At 56.9% G+C, this 17259-nt stretch overlaps 6 protein-coding genes across 6 annotated transcripts; 3 read left to right on the top strand and 3 right to left on the bottom strand.

Moving 5' to 3' along the window:
- Positions 1 to 247: 247 nt before the first annotated feature.
- On the top strand, positions 248 to 1644 carry ISF_00018 (Protein phosphatase 2C-related protein; the record flags this gene model as incomplete). Its single annotated transcript, XM_018843625.1, has 3 exons — positions 248 to 702; positions 797 to 1518; positions 1583 to 1644. 3 exons carry the CDS (start codon positions 248 to 250, stop codon positions 1642 to 1644), a joined length of 1239 nt encoding a protein of 412 aa, XP_018708075.1.
- A 746-nt stretch (positions 1645 to 2390) lies between these two features.
- Positions 2391 to 6123, top strand: ISF_00019 (Serine/threonine-protein kinase domain protein; the record flags this gene model as incomplete). The annotated part of the gene is made up of 3 exons (XM_018843626.1): positions 2391 to 2415; positions 2490 to 3559; positions 3637 to 6123. 3 exons carry the CDS (start codon positions 2391 to 2393, stop codon positions 6121 to 6123), a joined length of 3582 nt encoding a protein of 1193 aa, XP_018708076.1.
- An 870-nt stretch (positions 6124 to 6993) lies between these two features.
- Positions 6994 to 9932, bottom strand: ISF_00020 (hypothetical protein; the record flags this gene model as incomplete). Its single annotated transcript, XM_018843627.1, has 3 exons — positions 6994 to 7124; positions 7241 to 8618; positions 8667 to 9932. 3 exons carry the CDS (start codon positions 9930 to 9932, stop codon positions 6994 to 6996), a joined length of 2775 nt encoding a protein of 924 aa, XP_018708077.1.
- A 416-nt stretch (positions 9933 to 10348) lies between these two features.
- ISF_00021 (oligosaccharyl transferase STT3 subunit) lies at positions 10349 to 12800 on the bottom strand (the record flags this gene model as incomplete). The annotated part of the gene is made up of 4 exons (XM_018843628.1): positions 10349 to 11766; positions 11821 to 12495; positions 12558 to 12581; positions 12671 to 12800. 4 exons carry the CDS (start codon positions 12798 to 12800, stop codon positions 10349 to 10351), a joined length of 2247 nt encoding a protein of 748 aa, XP_018708078.1.
- A 717-nt stretch (positions 12801 to 13517) lies between these two features.
- Positions 13518 to 14009, bottom strand: ISF_00022 (ATPase, F0 complex, subunit E; the record flags this gene model as incomplete). Its single annotated transcript, XM_018843629.1, has 3 exons — positions 13518 to 13591; positions 13679 to 13862; positions 13989 to 14009. The coding sequence occupies 3 exons, from the start codon at positions 14007 to 14009 to the stop codon at positions 13518 to 13520; spliced, it is 279 nt and encodes a 92-aa protein (XP_018708079.1).
- Positions 14010 to 14614: 605 nt separating this feature from the next.
- On the top strand, positions 14615 to 16824 carry ISF_00023 (cytoplasmic dynein 1 intermediate chain 2; the record flags this gene model as incomplete). Its single annotated transcript, XM_018843630.1, has 2 exons — positions 14615 to 14737; positions 14794 to 16824. The coding sequence occupies 2 exons, from the start codon at positions 14615 to 14617 to the stop codon at positions 16822 to 16824; spliced, it is 2154 nt and encodes a 717-aa protein (XP_018708080.1).
- Between the last annotated feature and the right edge of the window lie 435 nt (positions 16825 to 17259).

Consider the following 17259-nt stretch of genomic DNA (forward strand, 5'->3'; position numbering starts at 1 on the left):
CGCTTCTGGCCTATCGCGCCGTCACGTGCAGTGCCGGCCGGCGCCGAAGCATTAGGCAGGCCTCCGTCGTACAAAAATCTCAAGTCCTTTTTTTCGCCGTTCAACAGCAGCACGAACCAACGCAATTCACACTCTTACACCAGCGAGATACCCCTGCCTCTAATCCCGGGCAAGCGAAGAACCCGTCGACGGCCACGGTCCACGGTTTGCGACCCCCAAAGGGTCGGCTCTAGCATATGCGGCCGGAATGCGAATATTACGCCGCCCGGCGCCTGCGACTTCATGGCGGTCCCATCCTCCCTCGCCTCGACTGCACATAGTGCTCGCATCGTCGTGGGGTGGCATCAGCCGCGCCCGCACGCACTCGACGCTCCCCGAGGAGCGACCCAACGACGGCGGTGATGAAGATGCTGCGGGCGACGCCGTGCGACGCCCGCCCTCGCCGCTGCCGCGGCTTCCCTTTCGATTCGAGACGGGAATCGGGGTATTTGCGAAGCGCCCGCCGCGCCCGTTTCCCCCGCCCTTCCTCTCGCGACCGTCCGCCTCCTTCTCGGACCCGCTCAGCACGCACCGCGCCGTCGTCGACGGCGAGGAGATCCGCGGCCTCACCAACGGCGACGACGCCATCTACGCGAGCGACTTCTTCATATGCGCCAACGACGGCGTAGGAGCCTGGGCGACTCGACCGCGTGGCCATGCTGGGTACGGTCTTCCCTTGCCCCCTTCTTTCCCCCCTCCCTTCCCTTACGGATGAGTAAGCGGACCGCAATGGTAGCATGGCTAACCAGCTGAACAGGCTATGGGCTCGGCTTATACTCCATTTTTGGTCGTCGGCTGTCGAAGAGGACCTGATGCGTGCGTGCGGCAGCGGCGGGGAAGCGGCCGACGACGCGGGGCCGCACCCGGTCGCGTCACTCTCGACGGCGTACAAGAGGACGCTTGAAGCGACCGGGGCACACGACTGGCAAGGCACGACGACGGCCTGCGGCGCGCAGCTACACTTTTCGACGTCGGCCGGCACCGATACCGGTACTGACACCTCGTCGCCACACGTGGTCCCGGTCCTGTACGTCACCAACCTTGGCGACTGCCAGGTCATGGTGGTGCGGCCGCAAGACCGGTCCATCGTCTTCAAGACGACGGAGCAATGGCACTGGTTCGACTGCCCACGGCAGCTCGGCACCAACAGCCCCGACACGCCGGAGGAAAACGCCGTCGTAGACCGCGTCGAGCTGCAGGTCGGCGACGTCGTCCTCGCTATGAGCGACGGCGTCATCGACAATCTGTGGGCGCACGAGATTGTCGAAATTGTGGCGAAGAGCATCGATACTTGGGAAAGGTCGTCATCGGCAACTGAGGACGTGACGGAGAGTGCGCGTCGTCGTGGTGGACGGGCAGGTGGCATGCGCCAGGCGGCGCAGGACTTGGTCGCAGCCGCCAGGAACATCGCCTCGGATCCGTACGCGCAGAGCCCGTTTATGGAGCACGCCATCGAGGAGGGCCTTGCAAGCGAAGGAGGTGAGTGTGGGCAGTCGCGACGCGGAGAGGGATGAAGCCGACATGCTAACAACGGAGGATATAGGCAAGATGGACGACATCAGCGTGGTCGCCGCTCTCTGCATAGAAAACAGCAAGGAGCCGTGATGGCGCGACAGGAACGAAACAGCCAGACAGATCATGGAAAGAAACAGTCACCAACGTCATTTTTTTTCGCATGGGATTTTGCATCATTGGGAGTCATGGGCACGGAGCGACGTTTTTTTCTTTCATCATAGCATCTTGGACACTTTTTTATGCTTAATTGACCAACTAGTAATAAACGATATACAAGTCACGTCTACATACATGGTTTAGAATCATGGCACCCTTCCTGAGCTATGTACATACATACGCAGCTGTGTCGTTTATTATTACTGATGAAGCAGCAACGACCCCGCCATGACTGAACTGAAGCTAGTGAGCTACTGGTAAAGCTCAGCCGCCCACTTCCCACCGGCCAGCCACAGCCAATCCATCTTTCTACAGAACAACCACCTGGAACAAGTCTGGCGCTTCTGGAAGGCCTTCATTCAAAGTGCCACAGAGATCTCCAGAAGCCGGGGCGCAAGACTTGTTTATTATTATTTTCTCTTTTTGTGCTCTTCTGGACCACACTATCCGAAGTCGACTCAACAATGGTATACTGACCGTTTTCTTGGTTCGAATTTTCTTCTGTCCTGCCGTCTTGCTCGCCCCTCGCTGGTGCCTTCTGCCCCCCCCCCCCCCCCCCCCCCCCCGACTGGTCGAGCAGGCAGAAAAAGCCTACCCATTTTGCACAACAATCCCAGTTGCGCCTCCATTGTTAAGCTTGCTCGGTCCTTTTTTCCCTTGGCCAGAGCTTGTATAACAAAATGGAAGGCGAGGAGCCAACTCAAGGTACGTCCACCCGCCTGCCCTCTGCCTCCGTCTCTGCCTGGCAACTTGCCCACTGACCGCATCCCATCCCGCAGCCGCGACGCAGCAAATCGTCGACCCGCGCCGCATGGGACAGCAAAACACAGGCTTTACCGACGACGAAATCTCCGACATTGTCTGCATCCTCTATCCGCATTCCCAGTCCGCCCAGTCCGAGGTTCAGCGCCTCGTCCGCGAGCGGTCGCCCTTTATCATCGGCCGCGACGCTGCAGACGGCGTCGAGCCCAACTACGAACTCGAGGACCGCGCAAGCCAGTTCCAGTCACACAACACCGCCGATGCCATCGCAGGCGCCGGCGGCGCCCACGCCATCATCTTGCGCCTGTCTACCGCTCCCAAGAACCCGCCCGCCGGCTTCACCTTTGGCCGCAACCCGGGCCGCTGCGACGTCGTCTTCACCAATGACCCTCTGCGCCGCGTCAGCAATATTCACTTTCGAATCTACGTCAATGAGTTTGGCAATGTCATGATCGAGGATCAGTCCACCAACGGCACCTTTATCGACAGCAAACTGCTCGCCGCTCGTCCCAAGCCGGGTATGCCCCGGCAGCACCTGGCCAGCCGTTGGGTCCTGTCCTCGGGCTCCGTCATCAACATCTTCCTGCAGGAACATGTCCGCGACCTGACCTTTCGCGTCCGCATTCCTCGCCGCGATGGCGCCTACGAGCTCGCCTACAATCAAAAGGTCGCCGACTACTTTGCGCGCCACCGCCTTCCCATCGAGGGCGGCGCGCCCCCGGTGAACCCCCCGTTACAGCCTGCCCAGCATGTCGACCTGTTCCGCACCGCCGGCCAGCCTCTGACAACCGCCGGCCAACCCCTGACAACCGCTGCCGCCACCCGACGGCCGCCCCAGGTCACCACGCAGTTGACGGCCCCGCATATGGTCAAGCAGAATAGCATCCAAGAGTGGACCGGCTCGGGCAAGTACAACAAGCAGCGCTCCGTCGGCAAGGGCGCCTTTGCGGTGGTGTACAAGGTCACGGCAAAGTATGATGGCCGCCCCTACGCCGCCAAGGAGCTCGAAAAGCGCCACTTTATCAAGAACGGCGTCCTAGACCAAAAGGTGGAAAATGAGATGCGCATCATGCAGCGCCTTAATCATGTAAGTCACAACCCTCTCTCAACCCAACGTTGTGCGCGCCGAGAATCATCTGTGTCTCTGCTAACACACAAGTCCAGCCTAACATTGTACGATATATTGAGAATTTTGACTGGGACGAGCGCTTGTTGATTATCATCATGGAGTTTGTCGCCTACGGCGATCTCGGCAAATTCATTGCTGAACACGGGCCCTTTAATGAGAGGACAACCCAGGTTCTCGCCGTCCAGCTCCTCTCCGCCTTGCGCTACCTGCACAACTTCAACATTACCCATCGCGACATAAAACCCGACAACATCCTCGTCAACTCGCTGGAACCACCCGAAGTTAAGCTCACAGACTTTGGTCTCTCCAAGATGATTGACAGCGAGCAGACCTTCCTGCGCACCTTCTGCGGCACCTTGCTGTACTGCGCGCCCGAGGTCTACACCGAGTATCTAGAATACGACGAAACTGGTCACCGCACGCGAGGTAGGCCCTCGCGCCGCGCCCCAGGCCAGCGATACAGCCACGCCGTCGACATCTGGTCTCTTGGTGGCGTATTGTTCTTCTGCCTCACGGGGGCCGCCCCATATCCTGCCCGCTCCGTCTCTAGCCCCTCGGAGCTTCTTCATCGCATCATGACCACGAATCTGAATATTGCGCCACTGCGGCAGCGCGGTGTCTCCGAGGCGGGCATCGACTTTATCCGTGCCATGCTCACGCGGAGACCCGAACACCGCGCGACCGTGGACGAGCTGCAAAATCATCCCTGGCTGGCTGATTTTGGTGAGACGATCCAGGCGTCGCAGTCATTTGACGAGGTTACTGACGACGAGGACAACCCCGGCCAGTCATCGCAGCTTTCCCAGCCACAGTATGATGAGGATGACAGAGTTAGCGACTCCATGGACGAGGACTCGGACCAGGAAAACCGTGACATCGTGCTGCCACCAGGAGGACAGGCACCACGGCTGTTTGGCGAAGTGGGTGTCTCGGCTATTGGCAGCTCTGGCGTTATTCCGGAAGAGTACCTGAACTTGCCGCCGGGTCAGGGCAATCTGCCTCTCCCTGGCATGTCGGACCCCATGATTGATGAGGCGTACAACTCGGCAGAGTCCTTCTCAGAAAGGGTTTCTGCAGGCGATGGGCCAAATCCGGCTGGTCTATCCATCTCCCAGAACCAATCTATGGACCAGCTGCAGAGCCTCGTGGAGGAAGTCGCTTCGCAGAGCCTCGGGGGCGACGACAAGAAGATTAAGAAGAACTTGTCCTCTCCTCCGCAGTCTATGACCTCGGTGGACCTGAACACTAGTAAAAGGAAGCCCCCATCTGTCGAAACGAGCGATGAGTTTGACAAGAATACGCCTCCTGGAAAACCGACGATCAAGCGACTGCGGTCAGAGGGTCATGTGGACAATGCGATTACCGAAGAGATGATAGAAGAGTACAAGTTACTGGCTAGCATGATTCCTATTAACCCGCTCGGGGCTCGATCTAGTGATCTGCCGGTCATCAAGTCGTCGTTCTGGACCAACGACCTGGCCAGCAGGCACCTTGACTACCCGGAGATGACGGAGCAGCAACTGATGAGGTTCAACGAAACGGCGCTCGCGCGCAATGAAGTCTTCCGGCCCGGCAAGACACCGCTGTGGGCGTTGGCCATGAAATACTTCCCGCCCACGCCACGGCACATTCCGCAGGTGATGGACAGCGCGACGCTGCCATCGCGCGACAGCACGCCGCGCGCAGGGGAGATGCCAGCTCTGGGCTCCGACGGCTCACAGGACGTGCCGCGCTTCTCGCAGCTGGTGGTGCCCATATCAACTTCAGAGATGGCGGCCATGTTTGAGAGCGACCTGACATCAGGCATTCGTGATATCTCAATCCCCGTCACGGAGCCGCTTGTCTCGTTTGGCCGCGGGCCGGAGAACACCAATGTGTACGAGCACAAGACGGTAACCAAGGTGCCAAAGTATGCCTTCAGGGCACTCTTGTGGAAGGAGGGCTACGACCCGGGCGACCCCAAATTGCCGTGGCGAGAGAATCTGAGCGAGGAGGAGCAGAATGCCTTCTTCTTTTGGATTTCCACCAAGGCGACCAACGGCATCCGCATCAACGGGCGGTCGCTCAGGTCGTCGAGCTTCAAGTCTCCGCACGACCCCTCCCAGAACTGGACACGCCTGTTCAACGGCGACTCCATCGTCATCTGGCACGACGGGACCGGCGCGGACGAGACCAAGCTGACGTTCCGGTGCACATGGGGCGGTTCGGCCGCCATGCGAGACATGATAAACGCGCCAGGTCTGGATATGGCCCCGGCTCACATCGTGCATCGGCTCAACAGCGGCTGCCGGCACTTCGAAGCGCAGCGGCACTCGAACAGGATGCATCGCAAAGACGCGGCCGACACGGCCATCAGGCGGCGTAACGTCGAGCAAGAGAGGCAGCGCAACGTTCGCTTCGATGAAAAGAGGCAGGAGGCCATTGCGTTCCTCACGGCACGGCAGAAGCAAGAAGCAGCATCGAGATGGCACTCCCCGGCGACGACGACCACCACGGCGACGGCGAAAGCCTCGAGGTGGTGAATGCGAAAGGAAGAGGTTTGAATGGATACTTGTTTTCGGATAGAGTTTACAAAGAATTGCATATACAGCTTTTGCAATCAGCCTTGCTATACAGGAGCTACACAGGAGCTTTTCTTTTCTGTCATTCTTGTTGGTGGTCTTGGAAATCGGGGCATGGAAGGAAAAGGAATACTTTTTATTGAGAGAAAAAGCGGGCATTGTTTGTCTTGGTATTGGCTTTGTACTCGTTGGCATTGTTAAGGGGGAAACAAAAAAGGCTGGGGAATTACAGGGTTGAAGAGAAGAGGGACGAAGCATGGTGCTTTTTTCTCTCCTATTCAGGAAAAAATTGGTTTACGTCTTTGAAGCAAGCAAGCATGTATTAGCATTCAATACACTACAGCATACATACACAGCAGTCCAAGATTGGCAATTCAACAACACTACAACATGGTATTTGAATTGGTGCAATTGTGTCTATCGAGTTGTCGGTCTAACAGAAAGTAAAAAAAAGATACAAGCTCGGTGATTTCCCACTTCGGTTTTTGGTGTTTCGTTTCTCATGTTCATCATACATGCTATCATCCTCTCGTCTCGTAGCGTAAAAAGATTTGTTTCCGGCAATGACAAGCAAAAAGGCAAGTAGACAAGTTTGGTGTAAGAATAGTCCGACATGGGGAGGAAAGCTGGGCAAAAAAGCGGAACGTAGTGAAAAAGCAACAGTAAAAGATGTGTGTGTGTGTGTGTGTGTGTGTATGTGTGCAAAACAAAAGCGGTGTCTGGACAAGATCTCCGGTTTCCCGGATATAGTAAAGGTAAAGCATAAAAAAACGAACATGTCCTTTTTTTCGTAGTGATGAGTTTTAATTGTTGTGTGGGTTTTGTTGGTTGTTAGTTGCTGTGCACGCTGAGACTGTTGAGGTGCGAGGCGAGCAGTAGGCTCTCCTCGGATGAGCACGCGGACGACGACGGCGAGGAGGAGGAACCTGTGAGGAATTCGACGGCCGAGTCAGACAAGTCCCCTGCTGCAAGGCGAAATTCTTGGTCATGGTTAGAAGGTGGGGGGGAGGGGGAGGATGCGGTAAGGTATAACTGGACGGGGGTAAAGAGACGAGAATGGGAGGGAGGGCTTACGTACCGAGTAACAGGGGCGTGGTGGTGGGTGACTTCGGCGCAGGGGAAGATGGCTCTTCGATGATGGGCTCCGGAGGAGCGAGACCGTGCTCGTTGCCGCCGTCTGTGGCGTGGCGCGCAAACGAGGATGCCGAGGACGAGGTGTTGATATTCCACGCCCCGCGCGTAGACGCAAACTCGCCGCCGCCATCGCCGCCGCGGGTCTGTCGGCGCGAGTACGACTTGGGCCGTCCCCGTCCGAAGCGAAACGGGAGGGATAAGCTCGACGGGGAAGCGGGCCGCTCCGGGTTGTAGCTGTCAAAGGCGGAAGACTCTCTGCGCGAGCTGCCGGCGCTGCTGCCGCAACCACCACCACCTGCGCTGGGCTCGTGGTAATACGCTCCCTTTGAACCGCTGCCGGTCTCGGGGGCCGGGTTCGAAATAGGCCCGCTGAAGCTGGCCAACGGAGAGGACGGCGGGCTGGGCTTGAAGGAAGATGGGATCCTGCCAAACGCGCCGGTGGTGAAGCGCTCGGCTGCTTCGTCTTCTTCGCCCTCGTCGCCGGTATGGATGGGGCTGTAGTTGAAGTCGGGGGCGGTCGGGCTTGCCTGCGGCGTCCTGGCACCCTCGGATGCGGACACTTTTCGGGCGGTGCCGGGAAGGCAGGAGAATGCCTCCGCGGAGGGCTGATTTAGGTTACCTGGCCAAGACTGGTTGCGGTCGACGAAGCGAGGCTTGTCAGCAAAGTCAGGCCGTTCGGGAGAAACGCCTGGGGAGGACGAGTTCCAGACTTGAGAGAAGGGCTGCGCAACCGGAGGGGAGCAAGGTGGGCAGAGAGAAGCCTCGGTGAAGTGAAACGACGAAGACAGTCGTCCAGCGGTGCCGCGAGGCTGGTAGTATGGGTTGCTAGACGAGGTGGTGTGCTGTGGTGCCACGAACGACGCCTCGCTCGACTCGGAGGTTGGGTCGTCGAGAGAAGAAACCTCGACAGGCTGGGGGTTCGGTGCAGCGGGCTCGTTATACGAGGGCGAGCCTGGGCTGAAGCTATGGAAGCTGCTCTCCAGCGACACAGGCTGATCGGAGCTGGCATCCTCATCGCTTATTTCCGGAGAGCGGTAGTTGGTGAAAGGGCTTGCTTTGGCAGGAGGATGCGGGATTTGAGGCGGCTCAGTGTCCCGAGTAGACGAGATCAAGTCAGAGGCACCATCGTAGCCGGAAATGCTACTGTTATCTGCGGAGCTAGTCTGTCGAATTGGTTGTTTGTACGCTTGAGGCTCAGCAAGGACCTGATCCCTCGGTGGCAAGGTACGGGAACTTGGCTTTCTATCTGCAAATTCTCCATGTTTACGGCCGTTGACGCGCTTCTTGTAATAATGGGATTCCTTGTCCGTAGACTGACGCATCTATCGTTGTCAGTTGGGCGTCCATGTTGGTGCAATTTCGCCACTTACATAGCTGCCGTGTGCGTGGCACTTGCGACAGATTTTGGAACGCGCAGACACGAAACTTGCACTTCCGCAACGACGGTGGTACTCCTTCGACCGAACAATGCCGCAGCTGTCACAAAAGTGGTACCGCTTCATGACGCTATGGGCTCGCTTGCCCTCTCGGCACTTTCTGCAGACGTTATGAACGGCCTTCGTAAAGGGATGCTTCCTGTGGAAGCTTGGCGAGCGTTCCTCGCCGCAGCCGGAGCAAATATGGCGCTCTTCCACAACGCTTGCATCACTGGGTGCAGTGCTAGCTGTATCCTTTTTCTGCAACTTTTTGTTGTTCGGCTTGTCGGCAGGCTCCCGTCCTGCAACGGGACGGACATCATCGGCTTTCGGTTGGGCCGGTTCAACGGGGCCTGGAGCGGCCGATGGCACAGTTCTCTTTGTAGCTGAATCTAGGAAAGAATTTCTCTCCGCGATGAGCCGATTCAATTCACGTTTGACGTTTAGATCGATCGGATTAGCCGCCAAAATAATAGTGACATGGTTGATGCGGTCTTGGAGTTGCTGAAGCTCGGGTGGAAGTTGGGGTGTGGTGTTGGTCGCGTTTTGTGTCATTGGATACGCCATTGGCGGCACACCAAAGACTGGTTGGTGCTGAGGGGCCGGAACGTATTGGTACATTGGAAATCGATTTTGGTAGGCAAGTGGCGGTGGCACTTGTGGGAAGCTATACGGAACGCTTTGCAAAACAGGTCTTCGATCAGGTAGTGGCCGGGCCTTGTCCTCCCGGCCCCGGCTCTTTTCTCGCTTCGTCTTCGTATCCTCGTCATAGCTGTGGCGACGCATTGCTAGCTTTCGCGAAAGATTGGACAAGGGGGCCAGGAGAGAGCGAGCCCGAGATTGGTGCGAGGGCGAAAGCGTTCGGCTTCTTTTCAGCTTCTTTGGCGAAGACTTGAGCGAAGGGGCTGACCGCAAAACAGGCTCTCCTGGGATTTTCTTCAGGCAAGCAGATGGCGAAACTGGCTTGCGCGGGGATCCTTGGCTGTTCATTTTGCCCTGGTGATCCGACTTGCTTGAATCAGCAGCGCCGTCCTCGTCGTCATTGTAGATGGTGTGGACGGAGCCTATTGACGCCGCGTCATTGCACCTGTAGACCTGGCCTCCGTAGCTCAAAGAGATGCCACCGTTTGGCTTCTTTCGGGGGTCGGCATTCTTGAAAACGACCTCAAACAAGACACCGTTACCAGTCGCGAGGACCTGCCGCTGAGTGCCGCCAGCCATGGTGATTAGCAAGGTTTGAAGCTCAATGGGCATTCATCACGGTAGGTTGTGGTAGCGAGAAGTATAGCAGGACAAGATGTTGTCTAGAAGTTGAAGGTCATACGGGAACAAATTTTCCATGCAGAGGCAAAGTGAATGGCAAGTGACTGGTTGGTGGGAGGTGCAAAGTGATGGTATTTTCCAGCAGTGGGCGCGCTTTGCAAACGTCGTCGCTGCCAGCTGCCGTTTGCGCAACAGCCATAAACACGCTGCAGTCAATTGTCGGTAGCCTTCAATGCGACGACCGGCATTGATTTAATCAGGCAAAATCATACAATTGATATACATTCCTATATACCCTTTCGGCATACATAGTAACTCCGTCCCTGTAAATTTTGTCACCAATCAATCCGTTTTACTCTAAAAATTGCGCTTCTTTAATCGACGCGGAGAGCGCGAGGTCCAGCCTTCTTAGCCGCCTTCTTCTTCTTCTGGCCACGCTCAAACGCCGCCACCGCCGCGTGGTCACGGCCGACATTGTCCAGGTCCTTGACCTTGTACACGCGGATAATCCAGTTCTCGCTGGTAAAGGCCTCCTCCAGAGTGTTGAGGACAGGGCCCTGGCTAGGCAGACGGACGTTGCGGACGCGATCGGCAGCCTGGCCAGGAGGGAACATGGTGTGGAAGTTGTAGTAGGAAAGCTTGTACATCAAGCTGTTCTTCATGGTCTCGGTAGCACCCTCATCCACTCTGTACTCTCCACGCTCAGTGAAGAAATTACGCTCCTTGACCTCGTCCGGCCAGATGCCCTCAGCGATACGGACCATCCAGAGGAACTTGTTGATATCGTCTCCAGAGTAGCCGAGGAGACCGCCGAATACCACAAGAACGTAGTCGACCTCGTGCTGACGCATGATAGGGTAGCTGACCTCTTCGCGGGAGCTCATGGCCTTGCCAACAGTGGCAATGTGAGTGTTGTTCCAAGTGTTGTTGTCGACAAGCGTGGGGCGATCGGCCATGCCACCGATCTGGTAGCCATAGTCCCACCAAGACATGATCTTGGCGTCCTCCTTGGTGTTTTGACGCAGCCACTGGTAGGCCTCACGGTAGTCATCGATGATGTGCTGGGATCCGTCAGGCATGCGGCTAGCCAACACGACTGAGGGCGACGAGTAGGCGTTGGAGGTAACCCAGGTGCAGTGAGTAACAAACATGAGCAGGTAGATGGTCATGGCAGAAACCACCGAAAGCTTTGACACGTTGCTGAAGACGCCAATAACGGGCTTCTCGCTGCCACGGAGGCTGCCAGCCTTGCCCGGCTTCTTGGCCGCGGCCTCGGCACTCTTCTCAGCCTCGGCCTCGGTGGGGGTCTCAACGGACAGGTAAGAGTCCAGAATCTGCGAGGCCGCAATGGCAGCCGCAACACAAACAACAGGAGTCAGGGTCAGCATGAGACGAACCATGACACCAGCAAAGTAGCTGCCAAAGAGAGCATAGACGACAATGAAGACGTGCTCATCCTTGAGGTCGTTGAAGCACATGTAGACACCGGCAGGGAACAGCCAGATCAACATGCTGAGATCGAAGAAGAAAGCAGGCCAGGCAGTGGGCTGATGCTCCGATACAGACGCAATGATGGGAATATGGATCTTGGCGTAGCTGGTGTCCCAGAGAGAGTAGAAACGACCGCCCCAGGGAGCAATGTAGCCGAGCGAAGTGAGCGCGACGAGACCGGTGAGGCCAATGCCAAACGTGGCGATGACCAGGGTGGCCAGGAAAGTCTGGAACTGCTTGCCTGAAATGGCAGAGCGGACATACTGGATAAAGCCGATGAATTGCAGGAAACCAAAGATGCCTGTGACAGGTTAGCGGCACATCACCATTGGTGGGAGTTGTCATCTAAACATACCAAGAGCAGGCATGTGCTCGCTAGTCTTGACGGGCAGGAAGCCAACAAAAGGAATCTGCATACTAGCAAGCGTTCCAAGAGCGTACCAGGTGGTGTAGCTCACGTAGAGACGGGTGCTGTAGCGTCCCATGCAGATCAAAACGAGGGCGTGCATGGGCAAGAGACAGGTGATGAAGGCGTATCCACCCCAGGACGACACCATGTAGCCGTAGAAGAGAGCGCAGACGGCACCCCAAAGCATAGAGCCGAGCTTGAGGGCCTTGATCCAGAGGTAGAAGGTGAAGACCAGAAGGAAAATAGCGATGGCTTCGTTGTCGTAACTGCCGGCAACGGATCGAGAAATGTAACCAGGTGCGATACCCATGAAAACCGCAGCCAAAAGACCAGCCGATGGCGAAGTTGTCATTTCGTTGGTAAGTAGATAAGACGCGAAGGCCGTCAATCCGGAGAAGGCTGGAGCGAGGAGAACGCAAATGTTTCGAATATCGACGGGGACGGTTAAGGCCTTGAGAGCGTGGTAAATGACACCCGACGTGACCATGAGACCGGGGTAAAGAGTGCCACCGGTAACACGGCCAAGAGGGTGCCATGTACGATCATCGAACCAATCCCAAAACTTGTAGAATCCATTGGCAACGAGGTACTTTGTTGCGCGGAAGTTGAACCAGGGGTCGACTGGATAGTTACTAGAGTTAGCATTCGAAAGGCGGACATCGGCCGGTTTCATGTAGACTGACACTCGTGGATGATACTCTCGAATCCTAGTTTGCGTGTTAGCTACATTAGATATGGTGATGACGGAAGGGCAGAGCGGCGCATCGCGAGGGTGCCACGCAGTCCAGGGACATACGAATGACGGAAAAGAGACGGCTGGCAATTGCGGCGCCGGCAATCAGGAAGAGAATGACGGTTCTCAGAAGAGTTCTTGTGCTGTGGGAATTGACCGCATCCAATGCGGTTCCCTGATTTTCGACCGCCATGGTGCGCAAAGCTGGACTGTTGAGCACCTGGATGTTGATGGAGGAGGTTCACACACAAGCATCCCACACCAAAGACGCTGCTGAGGACAGCTTGGAGCTTTGTTAGCCTGGCCGACTGCGTAATGCTAACTGCCCACCCACAGCACGGGGCTGTGGGTCTGTTCGGTCTGCGCCCAACCGACATTTTCCCGTTATCATACTGGTTGTTGGAATGGACAACTATGAACTTGTCTAATTTTGAAGCCGGAAGTTGGTAAAACATTAAAACATTATTATTATTATGTGAAATGCATAATTGTGTTGTTTAGGCATTTGTTTGTTGTATGGACAGCCGGCTGGCTTATTTGCTGGTTCACTGAGCCAACCTCCACCACAGTCAACTCACAACAGGGCCTTGCCGGCACAAGAGGTACTAATAACGTATGCATATCAACTCTGCTTCGCTGCTTAGACTACTTCATTAAAATGCAGATGATATTTTGCTTTTTGGTCTCTTAGTACCGTCTAACTGCGCGTATTTTACACCTGTACAATTGCGTAAACGCGAACCCAAGGAAACTTCTATGCAGCATCGCGAGTGTGCTTTAAATCATACATCAGGCCTGTGCAAGGCGTTCAGGCATTGTCGAATAGTTCTGCTCCAATGTTGCCTTTGGCTTCGATTGCAGCTCGTCCTCCCGCTCTCTTTCCAACTACCACCAACCACGCTTGGCGAAATTAAGGGTTCTCCTTGGCAACCTTTACCAGGAACTTCTCGAGGTCGAACTGGGGGCTGTTGACGTCGGTGATGACTGCATGCTTGTTAGTAGGTGTTCCACCGTCAAGAGATCTCTCCGCCGGCTTCGAGACCGGCAACAAAGTAATGCCGCAAGACGCACCGTTATCAGCCGAGGCCGGGGCCGGGTTCTTCTGCTTGGCGTATTCGGCCTTGGCCTGCTCTATCAATTTTTGCTTCTTCTCGTACTCGTGCTTGCTGTGATCGGCCTTTTGGTTTGCCGTGATGGCGCGCTGGTGGCTGAAGCCGTAGAAGAGACCGCCGGCAAGGGCGGACCACCGCAGAACCTAGGAGGCAGTATCAGTATGCGTTTTCGCGATTATTTCCCGTCGAAATCCGGTGCCGAGTCGCGGCCCGCGAGCGCGACGACGGATCCTGCCATCGAGTAGGGCAATTGATGATGCGCAACATACGTTAACTCCTGTCGAGGCCATTGCGAGAATCTCGAGTGTCGCGGTCGGCAACTTTGTTGAAATTATAGGACAGGCACTGGCGTGGTCGGCTAAGATCAATTGGCCCGGTCCGCAGGGTGCTGGAGAAGTGCGTGGTGAATTGATGCGAAGAAGCTTGCTGTCCTCGGGAAAAGTCGCAGTTTTTCCAATGCTCGCCATCAAGCTCGGCCAAGGTGACAAGCGGCTCAAAAATTGGGCGGTTGAAATCACGTGATTCGTTCGGCCAGGATAGCGAACACCAGCCACAATGACATGAGCTTCCAGGGGCAGTCGTGGCGCTAATTAGATGTGGCCCAGCACCAGGTACTGACTAACTCAGGTAGAGAGAGAACTAGGGTCCTACCAAGTCGCAGTTGTACCAGGCATTCATGACCACTTGAACAACCTTCACTGCTTATACTGTACTTGACTTTTCTCGACGTTTACAACCCGTCTCGGCCTAGAAGACATTATTTCTGCTCTTGCGACAGCTTCCGACATCATTTGGACTAAGTATATAAAGCGCCAAAACATCTTTACTACCAGCAAGGGCACCCTATACAGCTACCCAGGTCTGTTGCTGGTGATGGGCCAGACCAAACATCACTATGCAATCACGCCGCGATGAAATCCTCGCCAAGAAGGCGAAGCTCGCCGAGCTGAAGCGACAAAGAGAGCTGCGCGCTAGCCAAGCGTCCGCAGGGCGCCAGAGCATGAGCAGCCCTGGTGAGGTGCGTTCTGAATGCGCGGTCGGCAAGGTGAAGATGCTAACTGCAGCCTGCGACAGCTTGTGTCGCCCACGCCAGGTAGAGCAGACAGTCGACGTGAAATCGAATCTCTTATAAATAGCCTGGTTGGCGAAAGCCGCCCCGGGTCGACTACGACTGGTGGTGCTGCTTCCCCGGCCCCTCGCGGCAGTCGCCCAAACAGCGTCCTCAGTGCTGGAGGAATTAGCAGCGAGACCTCCGAGTTCGCGGCTCCCCCCAGCGGCCATTCAGCACCAGTGCCGCCGCCCGTACAACTAAACACAGTTCCCCTCACGACCGTCTACGAATGTCCTCCTTCGCCCGTGAAAGAGGTCTTTTCATACAGTAAGGGAGTTCAGACAACCGATGGGTGGGCGACGCCGACGAGACCGCGAGCGCAATCCTTACAGTCAGAGCAAGACGACGCGCCCAGCTCCCTAACCAGCCCGTCGAAGAAAATGAGCAGACGAGAACGCGAGCGTGAAGAAGAGCTGCGCCAAAAGATTCGCGATGAAGTTGAGGAAGAGCTGAGAGCCGCAAAGGAGCGCTTGGCGGACGGGACCGAGGCTCAGCAAGCGTCTGCGACCAACTTCCCAATTCGAGAACTGACTTCAGAAGAGCTCGAAGCTGTTACGCGATCGGACGAATTTGTGGACTTTTTGGAACAGTCAACCAAGGTCATCGAGCGAGCCATTGACCAAGAAACGTACGACATCCTTACCGACTACTCTCTGCAAGGGAAAGACCTAGACGAGGATGATGATGAGACTGGCAACACCGGCGGTCGTGGTCAGACCAGGATAAAGGAAGTCGCTCAATTCTACGATGAGCGCTGGTCCAAGAAGCGCATGATCAGCAGCATCGATTTCTCGCCCAAGTTTAGCGAGCTCTTGCTGGCCTCGTACACAAAGAACCCGACAGCGCCGCACGAACCCGACGGCCTCGTGCAAGTCTGGAACACGCACATGCACGACCGGCCGGAATACGTCTTCACCGCGCAGTCGGACATCCTGACGGCCAAGTTCTCCCCCTACCACCCGAGCCTCATCGTCGGCGGCTCGTACAGCGGCCAGGTCCTGCTCTGGGACACGCGCGCCAAGGCGGCGCCCGTGCAGAAGACGCCTCTGACGGGCTTCGGCCACGCGCACCCCATCTACTCGGTGGACATTGTGGGCACGCAAAACGCCAACAACGTCATCTCGTGCTCGACCGACGGCGTCGTCTGCGGCTGGAGCATGGACGTCTTCGCGCAGCCGCAGGAGATCCTGGAGCTGCGCAACCCAGCGCAGGCGGCCAAGGTGGCCGTCGAGGACGTCAGCCCGACCTGCCTGGCCTTCCCGCAGACGGACCCGACCTTCTTCCTCGTCGGCAGCGAGGAGGGCACCATCTTCCCCTGCCACCGCTACGACCGCGCCGGCGCCAAGGCCGGCGTCGACCGGAAGGTCTGCTACCGCGGGCACACCGCGCCCGTCATGTCCGTCGACTTCCACCCGTCGCGCGGGCCCGTCGACCTCGGCGACCTCGTACTGTCGTCGTCGCTCGACTGGAGCGTTAAGCTGTGGAAGGTGCGCGCGCCCGGCGCCACCTCCACCGGCGGCGGGAGCAGCAGCGGTCCCGGGGCAACCTCCACCAGCAGCGGCGGCGGCGGTGGTGGCAGTGACGGGTACCACGTGCGCCCGCTCATCGACTTCGTGCGCGAGGACGTCGTCTACGACGCCCGCTGGTCGCCCGTCAAGCCGAGCGTCTTCGCGCTCGTCGACGGCGCCGGCTGGCTGGAGCTCTGGGACGTCGCCAAGGAGACGGAGGAGCCTGTGTCGCGCATCACGCCCAGCCCGCGCCGCGGTGACGCCGCCGCCCGCCTCGGCCTCTCCCGCAGCCTCAACAAGCTCGCCTGGGAGCCCAACGAGGGCCGGCGCATCGCCACCGGCGGCATCGACGGCTGCCTGACCGTGTTCGAGGTCGCCGGCGGGCTCGGTGGCAAGGAGGGCCTCAAGAACGAGGAGTGGACGAGCGTCAAGAAGCTGGTCAATCGCGTCGAGGCCGTGGGTGTCAACGGGGCCGTCGTCGTCTAAACGGGGGGGGGGAACGGGGCCGTCGTCGTCTAAACGGGGGGGGGGGGTCGGGCCGTCGGCTAAAGGGGGGGGGCCCCGTCTAGTGCCCTCCCTGTTCTTTCCCCGTCTAGTGCCCTCCCTGTTCTTTCCTTTTCTCTCTCCCTCTCTTTTATCTAGACAATACCCCTGGAGCGTTTTGTCACCAGCAGCTGGCGGGCACTTTGTAAATACAAATCTTTCTACAAATCCCTCTCCTTGAAGAATGGTCAAATGTGTTGACGCCTTGTTACGTGCTGTTTGTGTGTGTGCCCGACAAGATTTAATCTGTAAACAGAAAGGACTAGATTGGGAGATGAAAACTGCGCCTGTAATTATAGAGCAAGCTAAACATAGAAAACCATATCCCTGTTTCTTTATAAACCGACAAATCGACAAACAGATACTGTGATACAAGGC

Source organism: Cordyceps fumosorosea (genome assembly GCF_001636725.1).
Source record: "Cordyceps fumosorosea ARSEF 2679 chromosome Unknown scaffold_1, whole genome shotgun sequence".
Lineage (NCBI taxonomy): Eukaryota > Fungi > Ascomycota > Sordariomycetes > Hypocreales > Cordycipitaceae > Cordyceps > Cordyceps fumosorosea.